Source organism: Myxocyprinus asiaticus, chromosome 28 (assembly GCF_019703515.2).
Source record: "Myxocyprinus asiaticus isolate MX2 ecotype Aquarium Trade chromosome 28, UBuf_Myxa_2, whole genome shotgun sequence".
In the NCBI taxonomy this organism is placed as follows: Eukaryota; Metazoa; Chordata; class Actinopteri; order Cypriniformes; family Catostomidae; genus Myxocyprinus; species Myxocyprinus asiaticus.
In genome coordinates this window covers 19595459-19612125 of record NC_059371.1, presented here as the reverse complement: position 1 = coordinate 19612125, position 16667 = coordinate 19595459, and the positions used below count along the sequence as shown (strand labels likewise).

Below are 16667 nucleotides of genomic sequence, written 5' to 3'. Positions count from 1 at the left end.
TACTGCTCTGTGGACAAGCACTGGCCTTCATCATTTTTTTGGTGTGTGTGTGTTCCACAGAAGAAAGTAACATTCAGGTATTCTATAGATTCTGAATTGCATTATGAGGGGCATTGAGAACATGGTTGTACAAACTAAGCCAACCTCCACTTAAGCTTCTTTAAAAAAAAAAAAAAAAAAAAAGCAGTTACGTGAGAAGTTTACTGGAAATATGCTAAACCAGTGAAGATAAAAGGTCATAGAAAGGTGGAAAAAGATAGTAGAGGCTGTGCAGGGTTGGAAAAATTCTAAGAAGGACAATACAGCACTTTATTGTTCAGAAATGCTTGTTGTGACAAAAAAACAAAGCTAGACTGAAGAGAGAATGCTCATTCCGGACCTCATGTAACAAAACATCCATCTGTAGAAGTTTAAGTGTAATTGTTGGAAGAGAAAACAAACAGAATTCAGCCGAGGCTGAACCAAACACAGACTTGTCTACTTAGCACACTGCTACAGTGATAAATTTAACTGCTATTTATTGTGAAGTTAGGGCAGATACAGTTGTGCTCAAAGGTTTGCATACCCTGGCAGAAATTGTGAAATTTTGGCATTGATTTTTAAAATATGACTGATCATGCAAAACAAATATTGAGCCATGGGGAGCAGAACTGTCAAAAGACCTGCGTAACATGGTAATGGAACTTTATAAAGATGGAAAAGGATATAAAAAGATATCCAAAGCCTTGAAAATGCCAGTCAGTACTGTTCAATCACTTATTAAGAAGTGGAAAATTCGGGGTGTCTTTTGACAGTTCTTTTCTGCTCCCCATGGCTCATATCTAGCCTGCTCAGTGCATCCACATGAGAGCTAACAAACTCATTGGCTATTTATACACAGACACTAACTGCAATTTAAAAAGCCACAGGTGTGGGAAATTAACCTTTAATTGCCATATAAACCTGTGTGTGTCACCTTGTGTGTCTGTAACAAGGCCAAACATTCAAGGGTATGTAAACTTTTGATCAGGGCCATTTGGGTGATTTCTGTTATCATTATGATTTAAAAAGGAGCCAAACAACTATGTGATAATAAATGGCTTCATATGATCACTATCCTTAAATAAAAGACAGATTTTTTTTTGCATGATCAGTCATATTTTCAAAACCAATGCCAAAATTTCACAACTTCTGCCAAGGTATGCAAACTTTTCAGCACAACTGTATATTGAAAAACTGCTTTTAAACAACACAAGTTATATAATGGTATGCATTTATAAATATATTTATAAAAACAATACTTCAATTATAAACAAGCAAAACAGAAGAGATTGTGTTCTTTTTAATTTGCCTTTTTATATTTAGACATATTTTTTTAGCAAAGTGCTATACTTTTGTTAATAAAAGTAAACAGGAAAAACAGCCACCAAAGCCATATCCATTTTAAATGTGATCCAATGTAGAACATATTAGCGTGAGCACAAAAAGAATAGCAAATCTTTTTTTTTTTTTCCAATCAGTGAGTACACCTACACATTTCCTTAGACATATATAAAAGACTGTACAAATATACACTACCCATTCTATATAATAACATGAAATTCAAGAATAATAGACACTCCTTTAACCACACATTATTGGCTGAAGAAACTAATTATGTTTCTAGTTATTTTAAAGAAATATAAACTGAAGGCAAATCATTTTCTATTATTTGGTGCATGTTCAGTGTTGTCTTTCCCTATCCTGAGAGAAACCCCAGCATCATTCACAGTCATCTTCATAACTTCAAAACTGTAAAATATGACTTTTTTGCCTTTTAAATGGCTTTTGGAGTTGAGGAAAAAGCATATCCTTATAGCTACCGTCTGTAACCACGGTCCAGAAGTTCAATGAGGCAGCATTGTTGGTGTATGTCAAACATAACGCAAATGTATACATGTTCATTTAATTAACCCTGTCCTGAAATCAGACCTGTTGCTTTGTTAAAACAGTCTCTGAATTTGACTGTTCAAGCTTGTTTGTTATACCTGACTGGCTTTCATCTATTGGCCGAATTTTTTCCTCTAACACGTAATTTGACCCATAACCATTTTCGCTGTGGGAGTCCTCCCTGATATTAGAGATCGCATCCTCTTTATTACTGACCTCTGGTTCCTCACTACTAACTGACGGTGTGTTTAGCCTAGCATTCTCTTGTTGTTGCACGTCACTGACATGTTCCTCATCTTCACTGTCCGAGTCCACAGCAATTGACTCCGAACTGACAAGTGCTCCAGGTTTTAAGGTACTCTTGATTGAAGCATTGAAGTTGCTCCCTATAGTGGCCTTTTGACCATTAGTGTAGAGTGAGGTTTTGGCAGCAAATCTTGCTAGTGTCCCCTGCTTCTGTTGCAAGTCACCACCATTGGTTGTAGCTCTTTTCTGAAAGCTAATGGCATTGGCAGATCGACCTATGCGATTTCTAGAAGTTCGTCTTTTCGGCTCATGTTTGTTGCCCTCGAAATACCACTTAGAGTGAAATTTGATGGGATGCTGCAAATGTACAATGTCTTCCATTTTAAATCCCAGTAAGACCCGAGTTTGTAGCGTTTCACAATTAAGCATGCATCGCCTCCTTCGATTCAAGAAGTGGCTAGAAATGTCAGATTTCCAAAGCCAGAGACTGGATGCCAGCATCTCCACCTCTCGGCGAGTGGGGTAGGGCTGCACGTTGAAGTATTGTGTGAGAAACGCTTTACGTGCCTCGTAGGACTCATTCTCAAGACCCTTTGGGTCCAAAGCGAAGACCACAGGGTCCTCTGGTGACATTGGCCTATCTTGGTCATCTGCAACAACTTTCCTTTTCTTTGGCTCGGTCTGGTCACAGTTTGCTAGACCTGACCTTTTGAGGCCAGCACCCTGGGCCTGTGCAACTCTGGCAGATGGAGTGGGTCGACCGTTCTGAGTTTTACTTACACCGCGGCAGTGCACAAGATGCAAAGTGATGGTGGAAGCTGTCATGTTACTAGTATAGACACCAAGGCAATGGATACACTTGTAGGTCAACTTCTTCTCCACAGGATGAACCGTTTGTATAACTTGATGCCTCTCACGCAAGTGGTGGGCTAGCGAATCTGAGATAGGTCCCTTGAGAATAGAGAAGCACAGAGGACAAAGTGTTTTCCCTACATCCCTCTTGTAGGGTACAGCAGCTTGTGGTGAAGTCTTAGCTGGCATGGCATCTGAGGCATTGGATGGTGTCTTTGGTATTTGTAGCGTAACCTGTTTATGCCCATGTGATGATGACAATGCATTGTTTTGGGCATGGAATGCCACAGATTCTTCAGGGGCATCTCGCATATTATATGTGGTGACAATCAGCTGGACGTTCTTCGGATTCCCCTGCTGAAGTGTAAGGTCAAAAGTAAGTGGCGAGTCTCTATGTGACCCGATGGATTCGTTTGGATGCACCCCTCGCATATGCGTCACCATTTTTTCGACATCGTTGAACGTGGCCTTGCAGTGTGGGCAGGACAGGCCATGTATCAACATATGGTTAAGAAGTGTGTCGCTAGGTAGGTAACGGTTGCAGTACAAGCATTTACTGGTAAAATTGTGGATTTTCATGATGTAGTTGGCCACCGCTGGCACCTTTTCTGCTTTGTGCTCTTTCTCAAAATGTGAGCTATATACATTTTCTGGAAAGAGTTCATTGCAGATGGTGCAGATCTTCCATTTCTGAGTATAAGATGTGCCAAAGACTGAGTTGCCTTTCTTGGGGGTAACAGAAGTCACAGTTGTAGCCGCTGCCTGAACTCGTGAGGTCAGTTGAGGAATCTTTAGTATAGAGGTGGATGCTGATGTAGAGACTGAACTGCGAAGACAAGCAGAAAGCTGAGATTTATTTGTTAGAGACTGCTGCTGCATTGAGAGCTGCACCTGTTGTCCTCCAATGGTCAAAGCTTGGGTAGACCCTGGCTTCAGACCAAATGCCCCCTGTTTCAGGTGAATACCTGACAGGAGACTAGTTGAGTTCAAACTTCCTTTTGGAATGACAATGCGACTCAGCTGATGAGTGGACAAAGGTCGGCCTCCAGCTGCCACTACCATGCTCTTTGGCATTATACCAACGATGCCTTTATCCCCCTGAGCCTTAGGGGATACCATAATTACAGGCTTTGCCCGAGGTACTACTACGTTGGTATGCCCAATCATGGCAGTAACTTGATATCCAATGCGCTCATGGTCCTCAATGACATGCTGCACAAGTGCTTCATAGGTACGTGGAACAAAGAGGCATCGTTTGCAATGGATGGCTGTACTTGTATTATTGGCACTGCCAGTAGTGGTGTTAGAATCGGTATTACTCCCTGTACCAGAGCCTGCTGTCCCATTAGGTGGTGTTGCCTTGTCACCAAGCCTCCCCACGTATGGTGCCGCTACATGTTGGAAATGTTCCCGGTAGATATGCTTGCGCACCACATTGTATAGTGGGTCCCTATAAGTGCATTTTTTGCAGTAGTACACGGCCTGCTCAACATTATCACGTGTCTTATCCAGGCGCGCACCCTCCTTCAAACCAACACCTGCCCCCTGAAGCCCACTAGCATTCTGGCGCACTGCATTGTTAGGCATATGAAACAATCTGATGTGTGTATCCAATGTCTTTTTGTTCCCATTGTAAGTGCAATAGGGGCAGTTTAGAAGAATATGATTTTCAAAGTCCTCGCTGTGTACATTACGAAAGTGACTTTTGTAGGCTGAGAAAAACTTTGAGGCGAATGTACATCCTGAACAGCAGAATGGCTTTGAGCGGTACTCCTGAGAAGACAAAGGGGACAACTGGGTCAGAAAAACTGTGTTTTGGTGAGAAACAAAAAGTGACAAAAGATTGTAAAATAAAGTTGAGTTTTCTTAATTAAGCTTTTAATGTACTTCTCACTTGTGATTTGGTCATTGAGAGGTCCCACATGCAAACATCTTCCCATGACGTGTTCTTAATGTAGAACTCATTGGGAACAAATTCTTTATAGTCCTGAAAGGGAAAAGAGGAGCACAGAGTGAGAAAGACTGTCTCATTAAAATAAGATCAAGGCTACATAAAAAAAAAAAAAAAAAATAAAAAGATTTTCTGCATGTGATCAGAATCAGAATCAGCTTTATTGCCAAGTATGCTTACACATACAAGGAATCATGATGAGCATCATAGAAAACATTCCCTGTCTTATGTCAGTTAGGATCACTACTTTATTTTAAGAATGTGAAATGTCAAAATAATAGTAGAGAGAATAAATTTCTTTCAGCTTTTATTTCTTTCATCACATTCCCAGTGGGTCAGAAGTTTACATACACTTTGTACGTATCATGGCTGACCCTGCACTCTGACCCCAGCTTAGCTGGGATATGTGAAAACAAATAAATTTCACTGTATATATATGCAAAAATGTATGTATAATGTGTGACCAAAACAAAATTAAGGCTTCTACGTTTTTGGTAGCATTGCCTTTAAATTGTTTAACTTGGGTCAAATGTTTTGAGTAGCCTTCCACAAGCTTCTCACAATAAATTGCTGGAATCTTGGCCCATTCCTCCAAACAGAACTGGTTTAACTGAGTCAAGTTGGTAGGCCTCCTTGCTCGCACACACTTTTTCAGTTCTGCCCATAAATTTTCTATCGGATTGAGGTCAGGGCTTTGTGATAGCCACTCCAATACCTTGACTTTGTTCTCCTTTTAACTATTTTGCCACAACATTGGAGGTATGCTTGGGGTCATTGTTCATTTGGAAGACCCATTTGCGACCGAGCTTTAACTTCCTGGCTGACGTCTTGAGATGTTGCTTCAATATATCCACATAATTTTCCTTCCTCATGATGCCATCTATTTTGTGAAGTGCACCAGTCCCTCCTGCAGCAAAGCACCCCCACATCATGATGCTGCCACCCCCATGCTTCACGGTTGGGATGGTGTTCTTCGGCTTGCAAGCCTCACCCTTTTTCCTCCAAACATAATTATGGTCATTTTGGCCAAATAATTTTTGTTTCATCAGACCAGAGGACATTTCTCCAAAAAGTAAGACCTTTGTCCCCATGTGCACTTGCAAACTGTAGTCTGGCTTTTTATGGTGGTTTTGGAGCAGTGGCTTCTTCCTTGCTGAGCAGCCTTTCAGATTATCTCGATATAGGACTTGTTTTACTGTGGATATAGATACTTGTCTACCTGTTTCCTCCAGTATCTTTACAAGGTCCTTTGCTGTTGTTCTGGGATTTATTTGCACTTTTCGCACCAAACTACGCTCATCTCTAGGAGACAGAATGCGTCTCCTTCCTGAACGGTATAATGGCTGCGTGGTCCCATGGAGTTTATACTTGCGTACTATTGTTTGTACAGATGAACATGGTACCTTCAGGCATTTGGGAATTGCTCCCAAGGATGAACCAGACTTTTTTCTGAGGTCTTGGCCTGATTTCTTTTGATTTTCCCATGATGTCAAGCAAAGAGGCACTGAGTTTAAAGTTAGGCCTTAAAATACATCCACAGGTACACCTCCAATTAGCCTATCAGAAGCTAATTGCCTAAAGTCTTGAAATAATTTTCTGGAATTTTCCAAGCTGCTTAAAGGCACATTTAACTTGATGTATGTAAACTTCTGACCCACTAGAACTGTGATACAGTCAATTAAAATCTGTCTGTAAACAATTTTTGGAAAAATCACTTGTATCATGCACAAAGTAGATGTCCAAAACGACTTGCCAAAACTATAGTTTGCTAATATGAAATCTGTGGGGTGGTTAAAACATTTGTTTTAATGACTTCAACCTAAGTGTATGTAAACTTCTGACTTCAACTGTAGTTGTGTAAAAATAGAGGGGTGTAGAAAAAACACCCTCACCCTCAGGTTTTTCCAAACCCATTCGACTTTCTTCTGTGGAACACAAAAGGAGATTTTGGGCAGAATGTTAACCTCATTTGTCTTTCACTTTATTTATCTGGAAAAAGTGAACAGTGACTTCTAACATTCTGACTAACATCTCTAATGTTCTCCCAAAGAACATGTGTTCTATGGGAGTAAGAATGATCCATGGTGGTGAGCATATACTTTTCTTGTCCATGTAGACATTTAATCTATGTAGCCCAATCATAAAATTTACTTACATCAATCTGCTCCTTACAAAATTCCAAGCCAATGTCACCCAGAACTTTTTTCACATTTTTCCTAGCTTTCCTTAGACTGCTGACGTTGTTGACAGGGAGTTGAAACATTCTGCCCACCTGGAAATAAATAAATTAAATTAATTTGGGCAGGTAAACAGGCTGCTTCAAATGCAATTTGCATGCATTATGTTTTATCATCATGAATGAATGTTACTGCCTTTGATCTTCTGCACAGAAATTACATCCGGTTTTGTATTGCAATAGTTTGAAAGATTTTATAAAATATCTACACAATGGTGGGGCCTGGGTAGCTCAGTGAGTATTGATGCTGACTACCACCCCTGGAGTCACGAGTTTGAATCCAGGGTGTGCTGAGTGACTCCAGCCAGGTCTCCTAAGCAACCAAATTGGCCCGGATGCTAGGGAGGGTAGAGTCGCACAGGGTAACCTCCTCGTGGTCGCAATTAGGGGTTCTCGCTCTCAATAGGGCATGTGGTCAGTTGTGTGTGGATCGCAGAGAGTAGCATGAGCCTCCACATGCTGTGAGTCTCCGCGGTGTCATGCACAGCGAGCCACGTGATGAGATACGTGGATTGACTGTCTCAGAAGCGGAGGCAACTGAGACTTGTCCTCTGCCACCCGGATTGAGGTGAGTAACCGTGCCACCACAGGGACCTAGTAAGTAGTGGGAATTGGGCAGGCCAAATTTAGGAGAAAAAATAAATAAATAAATAAATAAATATCTGAGCAATGTGGTCTATCTACCAATGCATCTCACTGAGTGTGTTTAGCAGCTCAATCTTACAATGATTATGCTTAATTAACCAACAAAATGTAAGGTCATGTAAACCAGAGACTATTTAGCATAAAGGGGCCAATTTTTTTACAATGATTTGGAGTGCCCAACGGTCAACGGATGTAGAAAGGAAGTCCTGCCTTACAGGTAAAAGAGCCAATCACCATTTATAAACAGGCATTGCCTGTCAATCAACTCGAGAACGCACACGCCCATTAGCTATACAAACTGGATTTTTTTTTTTCGTAATCTGAGGTAAAGATGCACAATGTATAATACCAGTGTTGTCAGATTTTACTGCTGATTTGAAATATGTTCTTTGATCATAATTTTTACCAACCATTTGAGATTTCTACCTTTCCCCATTCAAGTAGATAAGAGCTATACTTGCATGTCATATGTTTACATAGAAAAATAGCTGCCCGAGAGTGTTCCAAAGATGGCCGCCGGTGGACTGACTTGCTAGAAATATTCTGATGTACACGTCTTGAACCTTTATTGGTGAAAGGTCATAAATGGATTAAAGCAAATGATCGGCACAACTAGATTTGAACCCATTACCCCAATTTATTTTTGCATGGAAATGTCTTTACCGGCGTTCTGGCAGCTTATTCAGTGCGTGCATGTCCATTTACATTTTGACATCAAGACCAACCAGGAAAAAAATCAGGGTTCTCTTGCATTGTGAGGTTCATAATGAGGTACATAATGAGCTGATTTCTGATGGCTATTAACATTTTGATGCACATGTAAACACACTTGCTGTGATACACTGTGATGCTTCATGTCAGAACATTGGTCACTAATGAGCGGCAAAGATCTAAAGCAAATGAGTCAGTCAGCATCATTCTCTTAGTCCTCATCAAGCTTGCAATAATGAGGTGCATGCTGAATAGAGAATAATAAAAAAGATAACTTGCTTTTGCCATTCAAAATTATTCTTATTTTAAACCAAAAATTACAGTGCAGACAAAAAAAATATGAACACATTAACCAAGCTGTGGCTCAGAAAACCTGTAAGTCTACATGTATGCACTACAGATTGGAGCTCTAATGAACAATAAATATCAGAAATTGAGAAATAAAATTTAAACTCATTACATCACCAAAACAAGGTCGATCCCACATTTGTCTTTAACTGAACAAACAATAAACTGCAACCACAGAATGAGGTCAGAGATCAACAAAGGTCAAAGATCATGTACCTATTTCACCTATCACCAAGGAAAACCTGTGTCAGCTTTTGGCCTAACCAATGACAGTCATCACTCTGTATACCCCTCTTTAACAAAGAGGAGCAGTTTCACTTCAGCACTGAATGAGGGCTCTCTCTCTCTTTGGTTTGGCATTCCTCATCTCCTCATTGAATTTATCCCATCGTTTCTAGATGGCGCTAGAGGGCATCGCTGCCTCCATGTTATATAAGCCTCTCCCATTTCTGCCTGGCCTTTTTCCGCTCTTTTTTGTGCAGTCTTCTGCATTACAGTCCTGGAATGGCGCCTCCTGTTGAGCAGCATCAGAGGGCAGCGTGTGGAACACAGCTATATCTGCAGTGTCTGCTCTGGGTGGAGGTTTTTATCTGAAGCCCGCACATACAGATTTCTGAGAATGTACAGTATACATACTGCTTATATACAGGCAAATCTGAACTGACAAGGTAATATCAAATATATGATGAACATCAGAATACATCTGACCTCTCATATTTTAATTTCAAACTGAATGCCAGAGTTAACTTCAGTCACGACTGTCTCTCTCAATGGCCTCCCTAATCAAGTTATTATAGACACAACATAAACCTTGTGTAAATGTGAAGAAATATATCTGCTGTCAAACAGAATCAGTATCTCAATTTAACATACTGTATGGCCTAACACCATACCTATGATTGAAAAATGACAGTAAATATTGTATATCCATGGGGAAAAACACAGCATGATAAACATAAACGGTCTAATACAAACATTACAGTTTTGCCTTTACTTTGATGTTGAATCAAGCCGTGAAGATGATTCAATGCTGAAAGACATCTACACTTAAATTACAGAACAAAAAAGTAAACAGTGCCAAATAGTTCAATCAATCTAAAGACTGCATCACACTGAAAACTGTTAAGAAAATGTCCTGGTCCCTTTTTACTCCAAAAATCAAAGAAACAAAGAAGAAATAATATTTTGCATAACGAAAATCAAGTCTATTTTTTGGGCCACTGACATTTTTTACATTTTACCCCCTAATTCGCATTACCGCAATGTGAAATAACAGGGTCATTATGACATTCTCATTTCCACAATGTGAAAAAAATTATAAAGTGTTATTTAATTGTAAAGTATTTATGCATCATCATAATAGTACTCTCTTGGTACTGCCTTCCATTTTAAGTGATATATTTTATTGTAATAGAGAAGAACATGACTTAGTTATGGGTAATGAGAATTATCTTTGGAAACAATGGGAATAGTCAAAGTAAAATGAGAAATGTGCTTAAGTGTCATGAAAATTATGCCATAATGAAAAAAAATTTAATAATAATTAATGGTCCTAGATATACCCTTTCTTTTCTTTATGCAAAATATAATTTCATTACTTTATATTGATCTGGGGTTAAATATGACCAGGAAGTTTTCTTGAGAAAACTCTGACCAGCCGACCAATTAGAGACCTGAAAGAGTCACACGTTGAACTGTTTACTTTGTTGACATAACAACAGTGATCAGATGCAGTAAGTAATGACTGATTATTATTAGAGATAATGCACGTGCAGAGATGACGGCACTGCTTGGTTAATATCTATAACAAGTATCATTAAAACACTTCAGCTTGTTCATTTGTGAATTCAGATGACATCATCCTCCACTCTGTAATTGGTCGGCTCTTCACCCTTCACTTTTCACTCTTTACTCTCACATTTCCAGCAAACATGCAGTCTGGGTTCATGCAAATGTATCGTTTTAGATTGTGAAAGTTTTCACAATCACATTTGGTCGCGTTTGATTGCGTCTTACTGCTCTACCCAGTAAGGGTTTTTAATTCTAAAAACTGACCATCTTCACAGGTCACAGTAGGCTCAAAAAGACCCTGATGATTTGTAATTAAAAAAAATAAATAATAATAATTCCCACTACTTACTAGGTCCTCGTGGTGGCATGGTTACTCACCTCAATCCGGGTGACGGAGGACAAGTCTCAGTTGCCTCTGCTTCTGAGACCGCCAATCCGTGCATCTTATCACATGGCTCATTGTCCATGACACCGTGGAGGCTCATGCTACTCTCCGTGATCCACGAACAACTTACCATGTGCCCCATTGAGAGTAAGAACCACTAATCCCGACCACAAGGAGGTTACCCCATGTGACTCTACCATCCCTAGCAACTGGGCCAATTTGGTTGCTTAGGAGACCTGGCTGGAGTCACTCAGCACACCCTGGATTCGAACTTGTGACTCCAGGAGTAGACCTTGAAGATTTATGAATTTTTTCACAGATCAGTTTGTCTCTTAACCATTTTTGAGTTTTGGAGTCAACAGTTTACCTAAAATAATCTGTGCTATAGGATTTGAGAGGTCTCATTCTTGAAACAGGATAATTATGGTGGTAAAACATTAGTTTCACAAAAAACTGGATTTGTGAAGACTTTAACAGCTTGATTATAGTCATTTTAATGCCTTCATGCATATTGGCATTGTGGAAAATCAAGGATATACACCATTAAAAGTAAAATAAAAGGCCTAAAACTCTAAAAACTGACAATCTAGATGGGTCATAGTAGGCTCAAATTGACCTTCATGATTTGTTAATTTTTTCACAGATCAGTTTTGGAGTCAACATTTTACCTGAAAAATCTGTGTTATAGGCTTTGAGAGGTCACATTCTTGAAACACATAATTATGATAGAAAAACATTAGTGATTTATGAAAATTTCGCAAATTGATTTGACAATAAACGTCTTATAATTCTACAAAATGAGCACCTAGATGTCACATTAGGCTTAAATAGACCATCCTTATGTGAATTTTTTCACAGATCAGTTTTTGTCATTTAACCAATTTTATGAGTTCTTGGGTCAACAGTTTACCTGAAAAATCTGAGTTATAGGTGTAGTGTTATAACTGCTCTTTGTTTTAGTCTTTCCCATTCATTTCCTATGGTCAGTCAAAAATGACCTGGAACACCAAGAGTGTTACTTTTTTTTGTCATGTGGCCTAAACTCATTGAATACAGTCCAATATTTTGTGGGTTCATATGGCAAATGTAGTTAAAGTAACCAAGCCTTGGCCCACCGAGATGAAGGATACCATTTTTATTAAAGAAACTAAATCAATTTGGGTAAAAAATGACCCAAACACTGCACAAGGATTAAAAAAATATTACTAGCTAGTTGACGTATCAACCATATCAAAATTTGTCAACAACAAACCAAAGCCATCAAACTGAGTCAAATCAATCTGTGAAAGTTTTCACAAATCCAGTTTTGTGTGAAACTAGTGTTTTTCCATCATAATTATCATCAAGAATGTGACCTCTCAAAGCCTATAACACTGAGTTTTCAGGAAAACTGTTGACCCAAGAACTAAAAAAAGGGTTAAATGACAAAAACTGATCTATGAAAAAATTCACATCATGAAGGTCAATTTAAGTCTAGAGTGACCCATCTACATGCTCAGTTTTTAGAGATTTAGGCCTTTTATTACTTTTTTGGCTTACAGCCTTAATTTTTCACAATGCCAATATGCACGAAACCATTAAAAAGACTACAATCAATCTGTGAATGTTTTCACAAATCCAGTTGTGTGTGAAACTACTGTTTTTCCACCATAATTATCATGTTTCAAAAATGAGACCTCTCAAATCTTATAACACAGATTTTTCAGGTAAATTGTTGACTCAAGCATTCAAACAAGGATTAAGAGACAAAAACTGATCTGTGAAAAAAATTCACACATCAAGATGGTCTATTTAAGCTTAGTGTGACCCGTCCACAGCTTCCAGTAGAGACCCACAGACCCAACACTTACAGTGCAGTATTAATATATTACAATATATAGTATTATATAAGTATGATTTAAGTATTATATTAATATAAACATATTATTTACTTTTAATATTTGTAGTATTTTAAAGATTCAAGTATTGCAAAATTTGCTGCAAAAATAAAGGGCATCTTGTGGAAAACTTGGTTTTGTTTCACACATGACAATAAAAGACTGAGCACAAGCTGGTCCTGAATAAATTATTTAATCAATTACAATAATTACAATTGTGCATGTGCACAATTTTATATTTTACTCTATTTACTTTATTCTGCTTGTGCACTGTGGGATTTAAATTTATCCATGTGGCTCGAGTGTTTTGACTACATTCACCAAAGTATGTTCAGATCCATTTAATGATTCAATGACCATTTCTGGTGATGCCAGAAGGTGTCATGTGTGAAATGAGTTAGTCACTGAATCTACAATCAAAAGAAAATTTTAATCCTCTAAAATTGTTATGTCTACAGACCTACAAAGAGACTTAAGTAGAGGTTTTAAGCATTAAAGAACAAAGCAGATCTATCATTTCACTACAGTTTGTGAGCTGCTGAGAATGACTTTTATCAAAAGACAACAATAATAGTCTTATAATAATTATAATGAGTTTCAATAATGTCTGTACGTTTTCATGTATAAAAATTGCTTGTCTACTTATCTATTGACTTCAGTAAAATGCTTAACTGTTCTAAGATCACAGCAAATCTATCTTTTTTTCTACAGTTTGTCAACTGCACACCAATATAGATGTAAAAAACAGGAGCTGATATTAAAAGTAGCTTTACATATTTAACACAGATCTAGTAATCTGCTTGAATTGGCAAAAACAACCGATCAAACTATTACCTGACAAACATAATGTAAAAAGCATAACTTAATAAAGACTCATGCACTGATATAAACTCCACTTACAATGTGTGCTTTAAAGATGGATTGTCCTTTGTTTTTTTTTCTGCAGTAAATTTCACGTAATGCTGCCAATCTAGAACAATATGCCGATAAATAACTCTCATTTGTGTGTTCCTCATTTCTAGATTATTCATTTAGATCAACATCAACGCCAATAAAAAAAAACATGGATAAATGAGCATTGTTGAAAGCAACTCTGTAGAAATGAACAGAGAAGACTGATTAGACTGTCTGACTGACGGCCTATTACGTAAGCGTTGTTTTGGCTCATGAAACTCACCTGTGATTGGCTGGATGGTCACTCAATCAGCCCAAAGTAACAAAACATATAGAATACTGTATACAAATACACCATTTGGACTTGGTATGGGTTTAGCTTGGAAAAGTGCGGGGGACAAAAATCACCTTTTTAAAGAGTGCGGGGGACGTGTCCCACACGGCTGCTACGCCCTTGCATGAAGCCATCATACTGAGTCAAATCAATCTGTTAAAGTTTTCACAAATCCAGTTTTTTGTGAAACTAATGTTATACCACCATAATTATCATGTTTCAAGAATGAGACCTCTCAAATCCTATAGCACAGATTATTTTAGGTAAACTGTTGACTCCAAAACTCAAAAAATGGTTAAGAGACAAACTGATCTGTGAAAAAAATTCACAAATCATCAAGGTCTTTTTGAGCCTACTGTGACCTGTGAAGATGGTCAGTTTTAAGAATTATAAGATGATTTCCTAGTATTACTCAAGGCAGTGGGGGTAGAGCAGTAAGACGAAATCAAACGCGACCAAATGTGATTGTAAATGTTTTCACAATCTAAAACAATTATATTTGCAAGAACCCAGACTGCATGTTTGCTGGAAATGTGAAAGTAAAGAGTGAAAAGTGAAGAGCACTTATTTGTCACCGTCCCGACTCATGGACTTAAAAAGAGTTGACAGGAAAACAAACTGCTGTGAAAAAATTCACAAATCAGACTGGTCAAGATGAGAGTGGTTTCAGTCTTCTAGGTGTTCAACTTTTGTAACTATTTGCATTAGAAAATGAAGAGTCGTAAAATTCAAACGAGCAATTGCAGAGCGGATGTTGATGTCGTCTGAATTCACAAATCATGAAGAACAACATGTAACATTGTTTACATGTCTACGACAGCGCATAGCGGGTTTCTAGCCAATCAAAGTCTGAATTTCAAACCGCAAACTATCTTTACCGCGGTTTATATGACTCTGGTTTTCTCCCTCCAGATTTCCTGTTCCTATTAATAAGCGAGTTAGCAGGCTAGCCCGTCTCATACACACACGGAGACTGTTTATTTACCCGTCTCGAGCTCCCGCTAACACAAAGCAGCAGCAGCAGCCCGTAATCTCACTTTCTCTCCACGGGAGCCGACCACCTCGTAGTTCGCTTCACGGGCGGACACACCACGCCGAAAGAGGGAGCTCGACTCCTGTCACGGGCCGACCCAAAGCTATCAGCCGGGGATGCAACTCATCCAACAGCTCCTGTGGTGGTGTTTGGGGGTCCTGGAGGGAGAGGGAGTGTGACGCGCTGAGCGCCCGCTGCGTTTACGACTATGCACTGTCCACACAGACGATATAATTGAGAGCAATTAACGTAATCCGCCATCCACTTAAACAATACGACCCGGTCCAGTATTCAGTCCACTATCCAAAATGGCGTGTGAAAAAGGGCGGAAGTGACATATGTGTTTGATTACCATAAAAAAAAGAAACATTGTGCCGAATGATACCCGGCGAACATTAATCAAACATTTACCAGTCATAGAGGGATCTAATTGCTTACCTGAATTTCACAAGGTCTCTCAAAAGGGTGTCTATCTGCGCATATAATGTTTTATTAAGCGGTCCTGAAATTGGTGTAAACAGCCCCCCGGTGCAGATGCGCGGCATGAACCCATAGGGGGCGCCACCGGCTGAAAATTGATTGGTTAGAGGCGTATGCGTCAATTCTGCATCTGGTATCTACCCCGCATAGAGTCGGATGAATACAGTGCCTCAGTACTCACCCAGCGTCGGAGCAGTTTGGGTTCAGGTGGTGGCGCTGTGCTGCTCTTATGCGCAACTCACCGGGACTACTTCTGGATGTGCAGTGTCGGGGATGCAGAGCACTGGTGATTTCCCCACCCACTGGCCCTTCAGCACTGGAAATATCCCCCCACCCTGCTTGCCCCAGTCGTCTCACCTTGACAATGGCTTCATGAAACTCACTCTGAGCAGTTCTTACATTATGGTAAAGTCAGTAACTATCTTTTGTTGAACACTAAACCCAGAGGGAATACTTTCTTTTGGAAATATCATTATAAAGTAGTCACTAATGCAAGAGACTGACAGAAATGGCTCTTGGACGAAGACTATAGATTTCTTGTGATACGGAATTACATGCAAAATTTAGTCCATAATAAAATCTCACTACTTTGATCAAAAATACTTGTTACCACCAGTGATGAAGAGTCTAAAAACAAAATAACTAATTTATTTTACATATACAGTATGTTATGTCTAGATGATAATATCCAAATGCATTGCACAACCAAAACAAAACTGCAACATGAAATGTTTATTTCAAAGCACACATCTCTAGAGCCACTCAAAGATACAACATATTTCTAGAGGGGTTTGAGCCTTTAAAAATAATGCTGATAATCTCGGTAGATATGAACTAAGTCCATCAATTTTCCAAAATTAAAAAAGGGGGAAATGGTCTTAGTCTGCGTTCTTGATCAGAATAACATTTTATTAAAAAAATTTATTTGGTCCTTTTTATTAAATTCTGCAAATGTTACAGACATTTTTGACGTGAA

At 38.9% G+C, this 16667-nt stretch overlaps 1 protein-coding gene across 6 annotated transcripts; it reads right to left on the bottom strand.

Moving 5' to 3' along the window:
- Window positions 1–1306: 1306 nt before the first annotated feature.
- LOC127419061 (activity-dependent neuroprotector homeobox protein-like) lies at window positions 1307–15748 on the bottom strand. 6 transcript variants are annotated; one of them, XM_051660136.1, is made up of 5 exons: window positions 15164–15548; window positions 9114–9510; window positions 7113–7229; window positions 4901–4993; window positions 1307–4779 (listed from the first exon to the last, which is right to left on the bottom strand). In XM_051660136.1, the coding sequence occupies exons 3-5, from the start codon at window positions 7218–7220 to the stop codon at window positions 1945–1947; spliced, it is 3036 nt and encodes a 1011-aa protein (XP_051516096.1). In that variant the 5' UTR covers window positions 7221–7229; window positions 9114–9510; window positions 15164–15548; the 3' UTR covers window positions 1307–1944. The 6 variants fall into 6 exon arrangements, with proteins under 6 accessions (XP_051516096.1, XP_051516098.1, XP_051516095.1 ...); XM_051660138.1 differs by lacking the exons at window positions 9114–9510; window positions 15164–15548 and adding an exon at window positions 15650–15748; XM_051660135.1 differs by lacking the exon at window positions 9114–9510.
- Window positions 15749–16667: the final 919 nt, after the last annotated feature.